The following is a 20,867-nucleotide window of genomic DNA, read 5'->3' on the forward strand; positions in this document are numbered from 1 at the left end:
GTAACTCCCATAGTCATGGAAACTGAATTCCAATTAACTGGAAATAACTGTAGAGCTGAAATAATGCTCAACATATGAATGATCATCTCACTCACAAAATAATTTTGTGAGCTCAGTCCTCTACTAGATATTCGAGAGGAAAATAACATTGTATTGGCTATTCCAGTGCAAACATTGACCACTGTAGACTTAAGGTATTTTTTTCTGTGTGTATATCTCAAGCATTTGCGCTTGCACTTTATCAATATAAAACATTCAACAGCATATAAGCATTCAGCTTGAGGTGTTATAGAAATATCAGGAGTGCCTATAGTTATGGCTATATTTGCAATGGCAATGAAAGAGCATCTGCTGCCCTAAACCTGGCCAAACAATGTAAAAACAATAAACTAAAGGTTCAGTTAGTTAACTGGTATAGTTCAAGCTCATCCTTAGGACAAGGAACTTGAGAGTCAACCTGAGAGGAGGGGGAACGTGACGGATGATAGCAGCACACAGCAGCTTTCTAATCTACACTGTGATGCAACAATGCTTACCAGCCGATCATCGCTTTTGTGTGGACTCAGTCTTTTTTAATTCACCAGAGCCCTCTAACGGGTTATTCTAGTTTGTCTAGAATTACGTTTTTCAACATGGAATACTTTCCTTAAAGGTAAGAGCCGCCACCTACTTCTATTACATGATTTTGAGGCACAGATGTGAATGAACGCTTGTGATACATGGAAAACCATCACTTAATGTACAACAATTAGACAAAGACCTACTGCGAAATAGTTTTAAAAGATCGTTAAGTAACAACGACTTCCATTGGTCAAACTGTTTCATGGAAAACGTTTGGTCAAGTGAGACGAACTGACCGCAAGTTGCCGGTGTATTGTTCCTCTCATTACTTCGTAATTGTTCCTTGATGAACCGAGTCAGGACCTCAGCGTTTTTTTTGCGCGTATACACGCGCACATTGCGATGTGACAAAAACACCAGTGGGTAACTGCTTATTAAGCATGTTTCTAAAATCTCGGGAAACTAAGTTTGAATCTATGGTTTACTAGGACATTAACAGAAAGACCGTTGAAGACAGTCAGAAACCCAAGAAACTCAACTGTCAAATGCCAAGTCTTAAAATTTAAAAGGCATCGCCGGACACCTGTTGTGTCTCACCTGTGTCAGTCTGTTGGATGTACAAAGCGCGACAAGTAGCCTTTATCATTGGTGACATTTCCCATTTCTAAAAAAAGGAGGGAAGGCTGCAAAAGCAGCAGTTTCGGCGAAGTTATGACGGAGTTCTGGCTGGTTTCTGTCCCGCTGGACAAGAACAGTTTGCAGTCAACGGAGAAATTGAAACGTGCTGCATCCAAAGCCAGTCTAGCCTCAAGCTTCAGGTTCCCAATACCAGATCTGAAGGTAAGAATGCGTTAAAATCATGCCATATATCCTAAAATTTGCAACTTAACAATGCGGGTGGCTATTGTAATAAATTAGATCAGGTTTAAGGTGAGATTATCTTATTTTATAGAAACATGCTTTGAGAGAAAGCAATATGTACAACACAGGTAAATCCTGAATACACAATAGTGTAATCCTAAGTACACAAGGAATACAAGGCTCAGCAGTATATTTCTTGAGGTCAAGAGTGTCAAGTTCTCTTTGCTAATGAATCAGCTGTCTCATATTGCTCTCTAAAGGACTACTGAGCAGTTTTACAAAAGATCCCAGTTTGTCTAAATCTCCTCACTTAGTGCCTGTAACCTCTGTTTTGAGTCCTGAAAGCAGTGAGTAGAAATGCGCTTTGGACTGAGTTGTGGGGCCAATAATACAGTAGGCTAATTTATTTTCTCTGTTCTGTTTCTCCCAGCCTACAATTAAGCTATGTTGGGGTTACGCCTATGCTATGATGTCCTCATTACACTTCACAAATGGTTATTATTTAACTTTTTTGGATGTGAAAGAGCGAATTCTCACAGACAGGTGTATGGACTATGTAAAACTCATTCTTAATCTATCTTGTTTGCGTCTTAGGCTACACCCCAGTATCATGTGCTTGAACGATGGCCTAAGCTCCACTATCACCTGACTGCTATAGGTTCTGTGTGATCTCAAATAAATATTTACTGAGTGAAAACTAGTACCTACAGAGAACTGCCAGCTTCTGATCAGGGGAGAGTTTTTTTCTGGGGATGTTTCAGAATGTAATGTAATGTGGTGCTGAAGATTGAAATGTTACTCTGTAAGGTGGGCACACTGGACACCCTGTTGGCTCTGTCGGATGACCTTTCCAGGCTTGACACACATGCAGAAAGGTAAATACACTCCTGAAAAATTAGATGGACCAAATTCATCATGTTGTAGTTCTATTTTGACAAGGCATCATTGATGCTTTTTACAATTTCTGCTCTAGATTTGAGAAAGATAAATAGTATCTAACTAAAATACACCATTGTTCACAGTCTTTTACAAAGCTTGCACATCATAATAATCATAAGGCTTCTGGGTGAAGTGAATACTGTAGGTGAAGACATGGATCCCTCCTTTCCACTACTGTACAATTTCCTCCCATCCATATTCATGACATTGGATTTGGAAACATACATGCTTGGTAATAGCCTAACTCTATTGATTAAGTGTGAGGTACTGTAGGTCTGCCATGTCTAACGGTTATGCTCGTCTCATGGCCTAGACAGGAATCCAAGCCAGCTAGTGTGAGGTCTCTCAATAGCTGCTTGTCCCATCGTGTAAATGTGGAGTTCCCTAGGTAAATTCCCCCAGCTACTGTACCGCAGTTATCGGCAACAGGGACACTCAATCTACTGGTCTCCAGTTTCAAGTGCGGCGGCACAATGTTCCATCTTCCACCATGGCGGCAAACCTGGGGCATTTGCACTGGACACCTCTTTTTTTCCTCTGATGGAAAACAGAAATGTTTCTTCCTCTTGTTTTTCCGCATGTGTCACTTAAGAACAACAAGATGGCCTCATGCTTACATCACATTGGCCCAGTTAGCTGACAAAAAAGCTAATCTCTTGATTGTTTTTAATCTATTGTTGACAATTTCCTTTTGTGTCTTTTCCCATTATATTATATGAAAGAATAAACCCATATCTACGATCACCATTATAAGTACACATATAGAATGTAACCCAACCAGGGCACATCTCAACAGGACTAGGCAAAGCTGCCATATGTAATGGACCAACTCATTCTATGCCCTTATCCCACCCCAGTGTGATGCGGAGAACATCCCAGTGCATGGCCGAGGTCATGGAGCAGACGGACAAGCTCCTGGAGAACGCCCTGGCCAATGGAGGTGAGTGACAGGAGCCGAGAGGGTTCCACCTGAAGTGGGGCGCAGAGGAAAGTCATTAGCTAAGAGCAGAGAGGCACGGCATCGAGCTGGCTCTGCCCCGTTTGGAAGCACCCTAGTCAAGGCAGCAGATCCTATTACATTTACATCGCTGTTTTACAAGGTTAGGTCAAATTGATCTTGATCAAGGCTCTACCCTTATGTGCTGGGACAGACATCGCTCTGCTTTGTCTTCTGCAATGATGTCAAAAACAGGAGGTTGTAATGACATTTTGATGTTTGCAGAATCAAAATATTACTATCTGTTTTGCCCTTTTCAATCCACATGCATTTTGCCATATGACAGACCCTCAATGACTCATTATTACTTGTACTTGCACTATCCCTCGTTTTTTAAGTATATCACTGAACACTTTCCTGTTATAGCTGCACCAAGGAGTTTGCAATTTTTTTTTTTTTTTTATTTAACCAGGAGAAGTCCCATTGAGTTACAGTAACTCTTCTCTCAGGGAGTCCAGGCCAATACTGGCGGCAAAAAGTTACAAAATATATATATATATACATAAAAGACAGGACAAAGTTACATACTACACCACAAATCTCTGTACATACACTATACAAACACAATCAAGACATTGCATTTAACTTTAGCTAATACAGACATACAACATTAAAGGGCACCAGTTAAAAACAATTTCACTGTTCTGTCAGAGTTGACTTTAAAAGAGTTTTAAAAGTATTGAAAGAAGGAAGTGATTCTAAATTTAGGCTGTTTTGAAGTTCATTTCAAACTTTAGGTGCATATGATGAGAAAGCTGTTTTACCAAATTCTGTTCTTGTTGAATAACTAATAATATTTTTTCTGATGACCTTGTCCGGTAAACACTATTATGGTAAGAAAGCAAATTTGAAATGTAGAGGGGTAAAGGAGCTTTAGCAATGAAAATCAATAAATGGAACTTCTTTCTGAGGGAGAGGGATGACCATTGTACAGTTTCATACAGAATGCAGTGGTGAGTCCTGGCTGCTGCACCTGTAATGAAACGCACGGCTGAGTGGTATACTACATCTAATTTTTTAAATAAAGATGAAGAGGAGTGCATATAAATGAGGTCACCGTATTCCAACACTGATAAGAATGTGCTCCGCACCAACCTTTTCCTTGCTGAATAAGGAAAACACTTCTTTAATCTAAAATAAAAACCTAACTTGGGTCTGAGTTTTTTTAAAAGGCTCTCAATATGTACCCCAAAAGACAGTTTTTAATCCAACCAAATACCTAGGAAGTTACCTCTCTATTGGGGTACCATCTTGTGTTGAAATAGACAAATCTATAGGAGAATGAGAATGTGTAAAAACCATTGATTTTGTTTTTATAGCATTTAATACCAATTTTAATCCTTCCAGAGATGTTTGTACCTGACTAAAGGCAGACTGTAAATTATGAATTGTTTCTTTCAATGACTTAGCAGAGGTGTACAAGATAGTGTCATCTGCATAAACATGAGCCTTAGTTTGGTTCAAATTAATACCTAAATTATTTATATAAATAGAAAATAATATAGGACCCAAAACTGATCATTGACCATTTTTACTTCTAGCAAGGGTGAGGTACAGTTATCTAGGATCTATCACTCAGGTAATTAGAAAACCAATTTAGCACAGTGCTACCTAAACCTATGCTGTATGTTGTATCTGCCATTGCTGTATGTTGTATCCGCCATTTCTGTTGCAATTCTTTGTATCTGTTTCTGTTGCAGAAATTCATAAGAGCTTTGGTGTGCCATGTAGCTGAACATTACATTAACTGTTGTACTGAACATTACATTAACCGTTTCTTTTGTCTCTTCTGATAAATCTTTACCTTCCTAGCCGTTTTCTCACACTAACCCAAAACTCATGCTCACCCACTAGAATACAGGGGCCCACCCAAAGTGTCACGGTTACAAGTCTACTTCCAGAACTTACTGGGTATTTTGGAGTGTGAAGTGTGTGTGCTTCCTAAAATGCATCACTGCATGTTAACACAAAGTGGAATGGTGTGTGCTCATGCTACAGTATGTCCTTCTGTGCATGTGATTTGACATTAAGTTATTTTGTTTGTGTTGTGTGCTATATTGGACTTTGGGGACTGACTGACCCCTATCTCTGTCTTGTCCATCAGTGGACCTGGCCAGTTATGTGACACGTTTCCAGTGGGACAGGGCCAAGTATCCCACTGCTGTACCTCTCAAAAGTCTCACAGAAATCATCTCCAGGGTAAAACGTCTTAAAGTATTTTACTGGTGCAATCAATGGAAGCTAAAGACAATGCATCTACAGCAGATTTTAAAGATGTATACAGTTTGTCAGTGTTTGTATCTACATTTTGCTGTACAGTGTTTGTATGAATGGGTGGTGTATGTGTTTTGTGTGTGTCAGCAAGTGTCTCAGGTAGAAGCAGAGCTTAAGACTCGAAATGCCACCTATTGTAATGTGAAAGCCAGTCTGCAAGGCCTTGAACGTAACACAGAGTAAGTTTTTAAACCTGTTTCAGTGTTTGTTTTTGTGGACTGGCTGAAGCTTTTTTTAGGTTGATAAAATATACTACTAATAATAACAGATGAATTACTGTCACATTGACAGATGCTTGAGAAAAGATGGTGATGTATTGGTGAATTTTTCCTTTCACATAGAGGGAGCTTACAGACTCGCAACTTAACTGATATTGTGAAGAAAGAGGACCTGGTTTTGGGTTCTGAATACCTCACTACTTTGGTTATAGTTGTGGCCAGGTCAGTGAAACACTCACACATGTGGATGTGGTATGTCCTCATTTCTTTCTTCATTTGTCTGAAGATGTACTCTTTGTTTATGTCTCGGAATTATTTCAGGGCTAGCTATAACCAGTGGGAGCACACCTACGAGTCCTTGTCTCAGTTTGTTGTTCCTCGCTCGAGTCGGTGAGTTTATGTTGCATTTGTGTCCATATAGTTTTAGTCTATTGAACACTAATCTAATGCACTGGCCGATCTCAATATGTAAAATAGTCTTGTATTCATGACCATCAGCAAGCAGTACCGAGTGATCATGTTGGTGGCACTGTTGTCACACAGAGAAGGGCACCTTGCATGTTGTAGTCCAAAAGCTGAGCCAGGAGCCAGTGTAAAGTTACTGGCGGAAAGGAAGAGTGTGTCTGACCGCAGTCTGCTGCCGGTGGCTGTCTCAGTTGCGAGTCTTAATTCCTCTCCTGACCACAAACCTGGGCTATCAAGGACCAAGGACCATACTCTGTGGTCTACATTACAATTGGCCTACATGAGGAAAAGGAATATAAGATGCCATTATCGTTCATTTAGATTGTGGATATGTATTACTACTACTATGAGCGTTTCAACACTTCATTCTAATGCCTCTCAAAACAATATTATTTGTTTTGTAGAAGTATGCTTTTTACAGTAAAAGTGAACTACTTCAGTTTTCCCCATGATTCATATGTATTCATAAGTTGTATTAGTTTCCATTAGTAGAAGTGTTGAGATGTAAAGGCTGTGATGCTATGAGCAATGAAACAATGACATTTCCACTTTCAATTATGTTGCAGAAAAATACTGGAAGAACAAGAAGGGGCTATATTCACTGTCACCCTGTTCAAGAAAGCTGTGGGTGAATTTAAAGCTAATGCCATAAAGAACAAGTGAGTCATTTATAGGTGGTCGAATAGTCCAAAAGAACAAGTGAGTCATTTATAGGTGGTCGAATAGTCCAAAAGATTATTTCCTGTCCTTTCCCAACCACTTTCCCTTGTTTCCTCCTCGATGGAAAACATGAGGTCTAGGAAAGATGGGATGGAGAATTCATAAGGATGTAGGAACAGAGAACTGTAGTGAATCAAATTGCACATATAGGCTAGTTAATGATGCAACGGGAAATGTTATTGACCTGGGTCTGTAAATGTTGCTGCAACAAGGAATTGTGAGATGCTATTTTCTCCTTACCTTTCATCAGATATACAAAACAACATAAGAGAGAAAATACTGAAGCACATTTCCTAAGCATTTTTAGAATTCAGTTAGCTCTCATCATGATTACCACCTAGATACTTCTTTGTCATTTCACTCAGTGAGGAACCTTCTCAAGCAAAAGACTATTCCACCACAGCCATGGATGGATTATGAGCCTCTGGGCCCCTGGGCGCACACATGAAAAGCATGTCACCCCGGAAGAACATTTTGAAAAAATAATCCCTTAAATGATGAGTTCTGGCAAGTTTTGTGGAAAGAAATGGATAGACTTACAAATATGGCATAACCATCAACAGATTCAAGGCATCTTGCTGTGAAAAAGATTCATACAAAGCATGATTATCACACAGCATAACTTGTGTTATTTGACTGAGGGGCCCCATTCAGATATCAGGGATGAATAACACAACCCATGTTATATGATTGAGGGGCCCTATTAGGACATATCACACAACACAGCATTGACTGAGGGGCCCAATTCAGATATCAGGGATGAATAACACAACCCATGGTATATGATTGAGGGGCCGTATTAGGACATATCACACAACACAGCATTGACTGAGGGGCCCAATTCAGATATCAGGGGTAGAGAACATATAGTAGTGACAGAGAGGCTTGGGCTTCAGGGCCCCCTGAGACCATGGGCCCGGTAGGTCCATTTAGTAATCCATCCCTGACTGCAGCCATATAGTACTGTCTTTCTCCAACCGTCAATCAGATGCTTCATATCATTAGGGATTAATAACTCACAGTGTTGCCGTGGTCCTGACAGGTTTGCAGTGAGAGAGTTCAGCTTGGAGGAGGCAGAGCGACAGAAACAGGAAATGGGGCGCCTCATCGTGGACAAGAAAGAGCAATATGTAAGTCAGATAAATAGGCTTGAAATCAGTGTATGCACATAAACAAAATAGTATATTTCCAGTATAACTCACCACAAATAAAGGAACCAATAAAGAAATTGTATTGGTGTATAGAATCAGTGGTTCGCAAGAAATATATTGAGACAATTTAGCTGTTCCTATTATAATGATGTAAAACAAGGAAGTATGTGAAAAAAATTGTCCTATAGGGTACCTTTGTGCGCTGGCTCAAAGTGAACTTCAGTGAGGTCTTTGTAGCCTGGATACACCTGAAGGCTCTCAGGGTGTTTGTTGAATCTGTTCTCAGGTAAATTGATTTACTTTCCTTTGGTAAGTCAACAACAAATTACACTCATACCCTCAAGCATCTCAGAAATACATCAGTTAGCTAGCTAGCTTTTATAAGTTCCAGTTGTAGACTGCTGATAATGATAATGTCTATTAGCTAGTTGTAAACCAAAATTCTGTTAAATTCTTGTATGGTTTGAAAGGAAAAGACTTAATATCCAGTATGTTGAAAAAAAGTGCTGGAATACAGAAAATGGGTATGAGCGGAAATGTATTGGTTTGTCGCTGGACAGGTATGGTCTGCCAGTCAGCTTCCAGGTGATTCTACTCCAGCCAGACAGGAAGTGTGTGAAGAAGCTCAGAGAGCTGCTCAGCTCTCTGTTCACCCACTTAGATCCTGCAGCTGCTGCCAGCAAGCCTGACGTAAGTGGCCTGATGTATTCACGGATAGAGACACCACTCAAGCTGGTCGTTACCAATACATTGGTAAAGTAAGACGATGTTCTCTGAAATCTAACGTTGCTGTTTGTCTCCCCCTACTGGTTAGCTTGGGCTTGACATCCCCGGAATGAGTACAGCTCAGCAGGAATACTATTCCTACATCTGCTATTCGATCAACATCAACTTAGTAGACCCAAGCTAGCAGCAGTGTGTGGAAAACACCTCAGGACAATTCATCCATGAAAAAGAAACATCTTTTTATCACACGCACATTGTGCTGTTTTTCAAAACGAATGTTACCAAGTGTTGGCATGATGTCACCATGCACTAAAAGTCTCAGTGGGTAGGTACATTGGATATTCATGAACTCTAATAAAGAGTGTCCAAAGTACAAAGACAGTGACTGGTCACTGTAGTTTGTAAATTAGTTTTTTGATAAGATGATGTACACAAATATGGAATCTAGTAGAAAGGATTTCACTGGTGAACGTCTGTGTTTGATAAATCCCAACTTTATGGAATGCTTCTATTTCAATACAGGATCAGCTTCAGTGATATGTAAGGTGGGGACACAAATTGGCCATCTGGCACATTTTAATGGGATTTCCCAGACACAGACCTGTCACATAGTATATGAATACTACCAAACATGTATACACTATGACTGCCCTGAAATGCAGCAATCTGAGTTTCACTCAGAAAGCAGCTGCACATTAATTCCAACTACCAGACAGTATAGTCTGTGCATATGTGCATGACTTGTATAACCGTTCCTGTACATTGCTTTGGCATGGTATTGCTTTTGCTTCATTCCAACCAGAATCTCAAATGGTTCTATATGACTGTATATAGGATTATCAAGTTGGCATTTTTAAAAATGTGACCACACGTGCAATAATATGAGTTAAACATGTTCAAACTAATAAAATCCACGCTCAAGCATTATTAGTAAATCATATTTTGTAAAAAAAATCAAAATAAATTAACATGAAATAAAAATAAACATTCTCTTTTTGCAAGTGTCCTTTGTACTTTTGTTTCATTTCTGGTACACACAGAGGCATCTTTACTATGGTAAGGTACAGCATAACTATGGGCCAGTACTTTTCCAGAGAAGCACAGTGATAAAATATTAATTTCTTAAATGAAATTAAATTCACTGTTGTGCAAGAAGCTTTGGATAAAACATCACCCATGTTTGTACATGCAAATGCTTGTTCGGTTAATAACATTGCTTACCCTGTGTGTCTTTTAGATCAGTATATGCAATTTGTAAAGTTTCAGAGTCTCATCTGAATAAGATGGGCAGAAATGTGTCAAACCTGATTAAAGTTACTTCAGATTAGGAGTTCTGTGTTAAAGGAGTAGTTGGTAATTCTAAGGCAATACAAACTGACTGTCACATTCAGCACATATCTTTGGTCTTCACATCCCCGTCACTGTAAACTGAAAACAAACACAGAGAAGGCACATACTCACACAACGCTATTATATTGTAGCCAATTAGAAACAGGTTTCAAAAGGTTTCAAATTAGTTCACTCCCACAAACCCATCGAGCACTGACAGGAGGGGAGTGGTCTGTTTGCATGTCTGTTAAATTCAAATATCAACAATCTCTCCAGTATCGCTGACCTCATCAACTAGTCGAAAATGTTTTACATGCTTTCACTTGATGTGTTTGCATTCTACAACCGTTTCTGGCATGCAAACTCAACAGGATGTGTGTGAGGTTTAAGCTCTTACAGTGGTTACACTCTCTTAGTCCTTATGGCTTATATTTGATAGGACTTGTGCAGTGCCCCTTCAAACGTGCCATTCCGGTAGAAAACCTGTAGCCCAATTACAGTGCATACGGAAAGTTTTCAGACGCTTTAAGTTTTTTTTTCCATCAATCTACACACAATTTTCTTGAATTTCCCCTGGGGATCAATAAAGTATCTATCTATCAATACTCCTGGAGTGTTTTATGAATTTATAAAAAATAAAAGACCCTTTGTTATGACGTTTGAAATTGAGCTCTGGTGCATCCTACTTCTGTCAATAGTCCTTGAGATGCTTTTTTTAAATGTAATTTAAAAAAGCCACTGCATACCCGTGTTTGTTGGCGTGTTGTTGTAAAAGCCACGGAATCATTTCATGCAAGCAAACTGCATACAGGGAGTCTTTATTGTTGATGTCAGACATGATAATCTACCCACGTCTTGCATCTTGACCCGTGCTGTGCCCTGATTAAGTGCTGCTAATACTCCGCTTACCCACTGTCTCTGGTCCTGCACTGTGCTGTGTGAGAGGGGGAGTGGCTACAGTAGACCAGAGCCAATGTGTACTTCTTTCACCGATATATTTAACGATATCTTTTATTTGATCTTTTTCTTATCCAAACAACGTCAAACTTGGCACTGCACTTACTCGTGCCCGTAGCAAGACACCTGCCACGTTTGAAATCAATCAGACCATCGGTTCGACTGACTGACTGAAGGAAAGTATCTGCTAAATACTGAAAGTATAACCATTTTAAAGTATATATTTTTGGGCTTTATGCCTTTAATGATAGGACAGTGGCGAGTGACAGGAAGCGAATGGGAGAGAGAGCAGGGGTGGGATCCGGAAAGGACCACGGGGCGGGAATCGAACCCGGGTCGCCGGCATACGGTGCAGGTGCCCCAGCCAAATGCGCCACAGCTGGGGCCAAGTATAACCATTTGAATGGCATATTTACAGATAGGGGTTAGTTATTAATAACTCTGTCGCTGGCATTCACCAATAGCAATTACATTACATTTGCAGCAATGTCTTACCTCCAGTGATGAAGATGTACGCAAATGGGTGGTAGGGCAAGTGCAGGTTACTCAGGCATGCAAATAAGCAACATTCAAATAATGGTTTCAGTGTACCAAGGAAAACACAAAACAAAGTTTCAACCGTTTCGACCCGCTGGCCAGATTTATTAACTTCCTTGATTGTGATGAAACATCCAACAACATATTAAAACAAAAATAAACACCTTTAAAAAGCTAAAAAAAAAACCCTAACTCTTCACCGCATTATCAATTTCCACAATAAGATACAGCGTGACACAACACATATTCTGTATCAAATGCTTTCTTTTTGTGTCTGCTACATGCAGACTACCAATAAATATGGGCAATTTGGTCTGGAATGGAATTAAGGCATTTGTGTTTCTTTTATGTAGGTACCCAAATGGCAGTCCCCTCTCTCCCCTAAGGTTCCTAGATAATCCCCTGAGGCCCCCAGGCCTCACGCCATGTATAGAGGAGACCCCCATGCACTCACACTGTCTTAATAGTGTATGATCTATCGCTCATCTGCTGGTTGTGGAAAGTCATCGTGCCCCTCTTCCATAGGAGAGAGGTATGGGCTGAGCAGAAGTGTGCTGTGGGACACCACATCTGGGACTCAGAGCTCAACCCTCCCAAGGTCATCAAGGTCCACATCACTGAGGTCAATGTCATCCTCCTCTGGGAGCTGTAAGAGATGGAATGTCTTTTTAGCTCAAACATATTGAATACACTCATACTCACATTTTGTAATAATGGTTAAAAGCTATAACTATACAAAAAGGTAAAAGCTATGACAAAAAAAAGTTTTCTCTTGGTCATGAATGTGCAATTTCTCAGATGAACTGTGTGACCTTTTTTCTGTTTGAGGTGAAAACTTTCTGTGTCAAATCATGGCAGGGTTATCACCGTGTTTGAATACACAAATGAACACTTCACACTTCCTTGTACTGCTCTGGCTAATGGTTAACCTTATACAACATACACTGGTTGTGATATGCAGATGTGAAGCATAGTGAGGCGAGCACACGTCCAACTCACCACTCCATCTTTGCCATCCCAGGCCTCTACTGTGTGGATCTTTGGCAGAGCTGCTCCACCCACTGATGATGTGGAGCCCCGTCCCACAGACAGGTCTCTACAAATGGCACCAATAAAAACAATACGATTAGCAGAGAGAGTATACTGTATTTATTACACGGCTCTTCAGAGTGCTGCTGAAGGTTCCATTCACATGAATGGGCCTTCCCAACGTTCGGAGCTATGTTAAAACTATATAAATCACCGGCAAAGTATATAATCACCCCTGTCAATGGCAACGGGTTGATTAACGTCTTTCATATCCCTCCGCAAGACACCCGTTTGCTTATTATTATTATATAATTTAAAGACCCATTGTGTTAGGTTTCTTTTCTCGTTCTGGCAAGTAGCCGTGTAATAAGCGGGATAATCTATTGTCCGCTGCGCATCAGGGTTCTGTTCTCCCTGCCAGGACTTATTTTCTGATAATTAGCGGCGGACAATACATTATCCCTTACATAATTGATACAATACACCACCACCAACAATAACAAAACTCAACTGAAGATTGGCTACATTTAGCTACGGCAATCCAGTTCATGCCAATGAGCTACATATTCACTGCTACTGTTTGGTTTGGGTGATAGGATCACCCAAGATGCATTTTAAAAACAAATCTAAACAGGGTCTTTGACTCACCTGAGGAACTCGTGGATGCCCGTCTCGCTGAATGAGCCCTTTAGAAGGGCAAACTTCATTTTGCGGGCGTTTATGGCAGCCATAGCCGGGTAGCCAAAGCCACCGATGCCAAGTGAAGACTCCAGATCCATTTGAGCTCCTGCTTCAGTCCACAACCACCTATGGAGCAAGAAAACATGAAAAAAGGAGACAACATTACAAATGGTCTAAAAGTACTATAAAAGAGATCATAGAAAAAGGATAAAGATGATAATATAAAAAGGGCACAATCACCAAAACATGAAGTCCTAATTTAAATGGCAGCCTGGTGAAGTGTAAAGTCATTCTTTGGCAAAATCTTTTCCACTGACAGAAAACCAGCCCCATTCCCGTTCGAGAACCAACATTTGAACCGGTCGGAGCATTTTGACCAAACAAAACACGGTTCGGAACGTGGCACTTTGGTTCGGAGCTTGAACCAGAAAATAGTTGGTTTTCCGTCCATTTCAACTGTTGCTATGAGTAAACAAAACTAGTAAACTAGCATTACACTGCAGACGTTGACTAGCATTTAAAACAGCTAATTTCTGCCGTTTTTACGGGACAACTTCATATCATTCTCCCATTTATGTCTCATTACCTTTTGTTTTGCACAAATGTAATTTGCAGCCAGGGCAGTCTAGCAACTCTCCGTTTTGGCTTGCGAGCTGGAAAAATGAAACTTCTATCAGGCCAATCACATCGTGTATAGAGTCGGCGACGGTTCCGCGTGAATTACCTGCTACTTGAAAACAAAGAAGATGGATGCTGCTGCTGGCGAACAGCGGTCTTTGAATCGCGACTCGAGTTAAGCTTTTTTTAAATTGGCAAAAGTTTGATCAACAAGCCAACAAGCTCCGATGGTGGGAAAATGCATGGGACTCATGAGTCATGAGTTGTAGCGCTACCCTATACTGCGTGCAGAGGAAATTTGAAAGACAACCGTTTATCCGGCCCCGTGGATTGTGCAGCGCCAATGGTAAGTTCCCAGACGCTACATCTTGATGTGGGTCTGGCTCGTCAGGCTAGCATGTGGGAGCACTGAGCTGACTCATCGATGTTTGTGCTTCAGGTCTTGCCCACGGTGTTAAATTAGAAACTCATTTTGTCTAGTTATTAAATTAGCTTTAGTTAGACTTGAACTTTACCCATCATTTAAATTAGGGACCAGAGAGTGTGAAGCCATAAAACCGAATGAAGATACTGACCCCCATGCCTTCTGCTTGTACTTGTCAGCCATTTTCATCATCACCTCCAGGTAGCCATTTCTTCCTGCAGCACCTGAAGGATGAAGGACATTCAGACAGTTTACCTCAGGTCTGAGCCCACTCATAGCTCCTCTGTATGAGATCATAAGATACCATCAGCTGACAGTATGTCAATGTCAATTTATTTGTATAGCATATTTAAAAAACAACAACAGTTGACCGAAGTGCTGTAAAAATAAAATAAAAGTAAAATAATAGTATAATAATAATAATAATAATATTAATAATACAAAGTAGATACCAGATCAAAGCAATAATGATAACAATAAGAATATATACAAGGTAATAATCTAAAATCTAAAATATGGTCATGGTGGTGGTGTGTGTGTGTGTGTGTGTATGTGAGTGTGTGGGCGGGGGGTGGGGGTGCAACTCCATATGACAATGACATGATAAAATACTACGATTTCACACTTGGTAAGATGAAGAAAAGACATTTCCATTCATTTGCACTTTTAATATGCATTCCCGTTTTTTTTGGAAAAGTGATATCAAGTTCTCCTGCTTCCTCAAACAAGACATCTATTCAACCCTGGAAAGGGGAGTACTGGGGATTTTACCTGTATCCAGGATGTGAGGAAGCACAGCAATGATGCACAGCTGATTGTCCTCACAGGTTTTCTTCAGGACATCCTGGTTAAGAATCTAAAGTGCACATCAGAGTAGAATTTCAGAAATGATTGTGTACTACTGATAGTGTACAAGTCAGCGGGTACTGAGTAGTGGTTCTTCAGGCAAAGCCTGAACTGAAATGAATTAAACAGTAGAGATGGATCTGTGTAAACAGGGCTAAAAGCTGAAGTATACTTCTGTGGACACAAGATGTGTGCAATGGTGTCGTATACTGTATTGTATACTGTAAGACTGTAACAAGTAGAACTTATTTTGTGTATGTCTCGTTTTCTCTGCACCTTCATAACTTTCTAAACAGCAATCGATGCCTACTTTAAAATACTGTTGCTGGTAATCTATTGAGATAATTAGCTGAAACATGAAATGCACAAAAATGTTGTTTAGTCAGCTGGCCTCTTCTAGTTTTATTTCAATGGAGACATACTCATGCAAATATGCATCTGTACTGTAGCTAAAGTCTCTTTGCATGAAAGAGCCTAACAGAATACATAGTGTAAATAGATTGTGTTTTCTCTTGTCCCTGAGCCAGTGCTGGAAGACACATGTGCAGTCAATGCACAAGGCCGTGGAGAAACAGCATTTGACCATCCATACTGTACTGTGCACATACACAGTATGTCTCCACAGAAGTATACTGACATACACACATCCACACTCTGATGCACAAACACTTGCTAGTCCTGTGTGTACCTCTAGCAGTTCTGGAGGGGGAGCATTGGCCGAGTATAGGTCCAAGGCTCTGGCGACGATGTCTGACCGGGTGCGTCCTCCTTCATAATCAACAGGCTGCTCTCCTTTGACAAAGACTTTTATGGTTGGGTACCCACGAACCTGATGACATCAGAGAACACAAGAGAGAAACAAAGAGATGATTAATGAAAAGGCCATCTCAAAACAAACACAAGACACATTTTGTGCTCTTGGGTCTGTTGTGTTTCTGAAAGAAGTCACACTTTCATCTGCAACTGCTCAGATGACGAGTTTAGCTGATGCAGCTCACCCCATAACGACTGGCTAGGCCTTGATGTATTGTGGCGTCCACGGCTCCCAGCTTCACTTGTCCCTTTGTCTGCTCTCTGACCTCTGAAGCAGCTGCTGCCCATTCCGGCTCAAGTCTGCAGGAGTTGAGTGCTTAATGTTAGAGACAAGTAAATCAAATTTCCCCTCCACTGATACATGAAGTATCCCTACAATCGTAATCTGGTAAATGATATAGTAACTAATGTTGAGGCAATGGTGGTTCTCCCAGGACACTTGCTCATACTGAGTAGTAGGGATGGGCATAATAGACTATATAAAACTGTTACGATATGTCGGGATATTTTTGTTGATAACGATATAAATGATGATATGAAAATAGTACTATTCACCACAGTTTTCCCAGCTACAAGTTACACAACAACTTGGTCTTGAGAATCGTCCTTGTCTACAGTTTCAACGCCACATTCATTCACCTTTGTTCTCATTCTACATGTGAACTGCCCACCTTGCACCACATTTAAACATGTCATCACCTATATCTTTTCTTACAGGATATGACAAATTTGTATAACGGCGAATGATTCTACCGGTATATATTGTTAACATGATATGGCCCTTCCCTACTGAATAGTATAGGCAACATGATGTTAAGGACTCACCTCTTGCAGTGGCCACACCAAGGAGCAAAGAACTCCACCAGCCAAGACTCTTCTCCATTTAGCACCAGCCGGTCAAAGTTGTCCTCAGTAAGGTCCACAACATCTTTTTTGCCTCCACCACCTCCACCCTAAAAGTACAATAACATTTAGACAAACTCATATTATATTGACAATTATTTCACACAGCAGGTTAAAGAGACACGTTAAGGACAAAAAGAAGAATCAGTATGAAGTTGTTAAGATTCCAAAGAGCTGAACGTGCCTGTCTGCTTTGACCCGAGCTTCCTGATTTCCCACTCAGACGCTCCTTAACCAGGGACCGCAGGGCTGTGAGGGCTCCTTCCACTATAGCCTGACCAGTGCGTCCACCTTAGACCACATGGGTGCGGAGGGAGGGGAGAGTGTCAATATAAGGCTTTGCATTTGGCATGTGTGTGCTTTGAAGTGTGTTACAGGCAATCAGTGGTGGAATGTAACGAAGTACAAATACTTCGTACTGTACTTAAGTAAATTTTCCACGTATTTGTACTTTACTTAAGTAGAATTTATAGTGCATACTTTTGACTTTTACTTCGTTACATTTTACAGCAATTATCTGTACTTTTACTCTGCTACATTTCTACAACACCATCGTTCCTTTTTACGATACATTTTATGATCAGATTTTTTTTCTCTCTGACAAACACGTTTGTTTTACCAGGCGGCGGGGTTGCTACCAAAGATTCTGGAGCGCTACATGCCCAGCTTCTAAATCTTTAAAACATAAGCTTCTAGTCTAGACCAGGCAAAGCGTGAGCTTGTAGCCATCTGCATTCGGTAGGCTATATTCACCAGACCCATGGCTACACTGGACATGCAACTGTGTTCTGTGCCTTTCTCTGTCTGTTATCTGAAGTGTTAGGGCCTCCTCTGCGATGAGATTGCTATCCAGCGGATCAGCGGTTACAGGCTATGTCCATGCTTCTGTCACCGTCTGATCATTTGCGGCACAAATGAATGGTAGACTATTATAGAACCGCTGGCTAAAAAAAAAAAGCATAGCATTTTCCAGATTAGGAAATATTTCTTAATTGTGTGTGATCAAATAAAGAGGCATAGCCTACAATTGGGGGTAGAAATGTGAGCTCATTCAATGTCTAATGCGTCTGCGCGCAAGTGAAACTGAACCTAATCATAACACCTTTCTCAGCAACTTTTCTGTTCAATCAGCAGAATTGGCATTACGTTCCATCCGGCGTTTCCCTTGTCTACCCGTTAAACTTCAGGCTCTCGTGTTTTGCTGAATGATATTTTACTCAGCAGATCACCCTAGTAGATAACCAGAATTACAGTCTCTAGAATTTTAGGTCAGAATGTAAACTGGGCCACAGATGGTAAGCACAATTGCATTAGCTTAAATCTAGTTAAAGTATAACCTAAAACTAGCTTAATTAAAATGCCACAGCCCATACTAATCTTTCTTTTAGAATATAGATATTAAGAGAATAAATCATTATGCAAATACTTTTACTTTTAATACTTAAAGTACATTTAAAAGCAGGTACTTTTTACTTTTACTTAAGTAGGGTTGTCATTGTGGTACTTTTACTTTTACTAAAGTAAATATCTCTCTGTGTATTTGTACTTTTACTTAAGTACTGAGATTCAGTACTTCCTCCACCACTGCAGGCAATAGCATGACAGTGCTTTAATTACCTTGATAATCTTCTGGCTTGTTCTTATTGGCTCCAAAGACCTTGATAGTGGGGAAACCCTGGATGCCATATTGGCTGCCCAATGACTGATGCTGATCAGCATCAACAGCGCCCACCTTCACAACACCCTGCATAGAGCATTACTGTGTTAATACACTTCATACCAGCAGCATTCAATTGTACATTACATATCGCCACTATCAATGGATTGAAAGCATCTTTAAGCAACATATAAAACACAAGTTGCTCACTTATCAAGGCTGTATTAAGGCAACAGGATAAATCAACATAATGAAAATGAAATGAACAGGAAGTCTTGATAGTACCTTTAGGGCTGTGGCAGCTTTCTTCCATTCAGGAGTGAGGCTTTGGCAGTGACCACACCTGTAGAGGCAAACATATGAAGCTGTGACTTAAAAGCTATGAATCATATGAGGAGGGTAATGAGGAGGGCATATTAAACAAATAGATAATACATTATTAAACCCTATCAGTGTGGAATATCCTAATGTGAATAGGCTACAGAAGATCCAAATGCAGGTTTCAAACTCTACAAAGGGCAGGTTGGCAAAGCATGTGCTGGCAGGTCATTGGACAACACAACTAGACACTCACCAGGGGGCATAAAACTCAATAAGCCAGAGGCTGTCACTCTGAAGAACTTTATTGAAGTTAGACGGGTTTAACTCCACCACGTCGTCACTGGACGAATAGAAGGCATGAACCGTCAGGAACAGAGTGCATGCAAACCATGATGCCAACACACCTAAGGATAAGAGATGTTGAGAGATGTCAACTCTTACCTTAACGTTACTTCTTGATTCCTACTGCTAACTTACTGTTAGTAAATGAGCTGATATGAACATAACTGTTTACCCAAAGTTTAGCATTGGCTAATATGCTAGAGCCCGTCCATCCATCTGGAGTTCGCCTATCAACATTAACCATAACGTTATAAACTTAACGTTAACCTAACGTTAGTGTAGGCTAGTCGTCGTCACATAACGTTTGGGGCTGATACATTTCAACTTAACCTGACCTCTCGTAGTTAAATGAACACACTTTAGGAAAATCTATCTTTGAGTGTGGAGATGAGATTAGCATGCAGAAAATATAGATCGCAAAGATCACTTTACAGGTAGCTAACGTTAAGATAAACAAGACCCCCACATTTTAACGAAAGCAGTTAACGTTAGAGCAAACATTGATGTTAACGTTAAACGTAATCGTACTTTAAATGTTAAGGTGTATGTTAGCCGGAGTGTTAACATTTAACTAAACGTTAGCCGGAGATCTGTAACGTTAACGTTTACGTATATGTAGCCATGCATGCAAGGCAGAATTCAAGATCGTACCGTGTAAAGTCTTCATAGCTAATGGTCACGTTTTCAAAGATAATGTTAGAATTCTGGCATCCCAAACTGCATTGAAATGTTTGCCGCTGAGTGCACGGGTGCTAAGGAGTATTGAATTTACCGTGTCTTGCGCTGATTGGTTGTCTTTCAACTTTCTTGTCGTCAGCCAATCAGGAGTGGACGAGTAGTTGCCTTCTTCATCAACCAGGACATCGTTATTATGAAATGTCTATCGTAGGCTTGGGCCAGTCTACAGTTGAAGTAGGCTACAGTTTCTGGTAGAAGGGTATTTGATAAGAATCTAAGAATTTGACACATGCCTTAGGCCTATGCCTGTACATATTCACACACAACATATTCCTTAGTAATATTCCGTTTTTGAGCCTATATAATTGGCTCCTATCTTAGCATAGACTAACCAACTCAGTAGTGCAATTCATATATTAACCTATGAGTAGCCTAATCAGTTCTTGGTCAGCTCTACAATAATTTCTGCCTCTTTAAGAGCAGTGCGTGACGTAGCTGTGAACAACGTGCGATGAGATTGCACCCCCCTCCACAACCTATTTCTATCCCTTTCATTTCAAGACATATTGGAAATATACAGGATTATATTGTGCATGGTGTGAAGGAAATTGCGGGGCATGCCTCAGTCAGTGCATGTTCACATCTGAGGGTAGGCCTATAGGCTTTTAGGAATATAGTTTAGGCATGTCTCAATTAATGTCATAACACTGGAGGGTATATGCATTCAGAAAATGTTAAGCTGTTTAAATACTTTGGTGGACCATGATCCATACATAGCCTAGGCCTGTATTGTATATTTGTGAACCAAGTGTACTTCGAT

General features: G+C 40.4%; 2 protein-coding genes across 2 annotated transcripts; one reads left to right on the forward strand and one right to left on the reverse strand.

The window, feature by feature from the left end:
• Positions 1-553: 553 nt before the first annotated feature.
• Positions 554-9,293, forward strand: atp6v1c2 (ATPase H+ transporting V1 subunit C2). Its single transcript, XM_048227927.1, has 13 exons — positions 554-652; positions 1,236-1,401; positions 2,230-2,297; positions 3,219-3,301; positions 5,463-5,557; positions 5,720-5,811; positions 5,974-6,072; positions 6,172-6,240; positions 6,882-6,974; positions 8,078-8,165; positions 8,375-8,472; positions 8,747-8,876; positions 9,001-9,293. The coding sequence occupies exons 2-13, from the start codon at positions 1,273-1,275 to the stop codon at positions 9,094-9,096; spliced, it is 1,140 nt and encodes a 379-aa protein (XP_048083884.1). The 5' UTR covers positions 554-652; positions 1,236-1,272; the 3' UTR covers positions 9,097-9,293.
• A 2,521-nt stretch (positions 9,294-11,814) lies between these two features.
• Positions 11,815-20,145, reverse strand: LOC125284046 (protein disulfide-isomerase A6-like). The gene is made up of 13 exons (XM_048227746.1): positions 20,021-20,145; positions 19,281-19,431; positions 18,992-19,049; positions 18,667-18,793; positions 17,234-17,340; positions 16,972-17,099; positions 16,332-16,446; positions 16,022-16,162; positions 15,259-15,343; positions 14,639-14,711; positions 13,413-13,571; positions 12,735-12,831; positions 11,815-12,381 (listed from the first exon to the last, which is right to left on the reverse strand). The coding sequence occupies exons 1-13, from the start codon at positions 20,034-20,036 to the stop codon at positions 12,313-12,315; spliced, it is 1,326 nt and encodes a 441-aa protein (XP_048083703.1). The 5' UTR covers positions 20,037-20,145; the 3' UTR covers positions 11,815-12,312.
• Positions 20,146-20,867: the final 722 nt, after the last annotated feature.

The sequence above is a fragment of the Alosa alosa genome, chromosome 19 (assembly GCF_017589495.1).
Source record: "Alosa alosa isolate M-15738 ecotype Scorff River chromosome 19, AALO_Geno_1.1, whole genome shotgun sequence".
NCBI lineage: Eukaryota > Metazoa > Chordata > Actinopteri > Clupeiformes > Clupeidae > Alosa > Alosa alosa.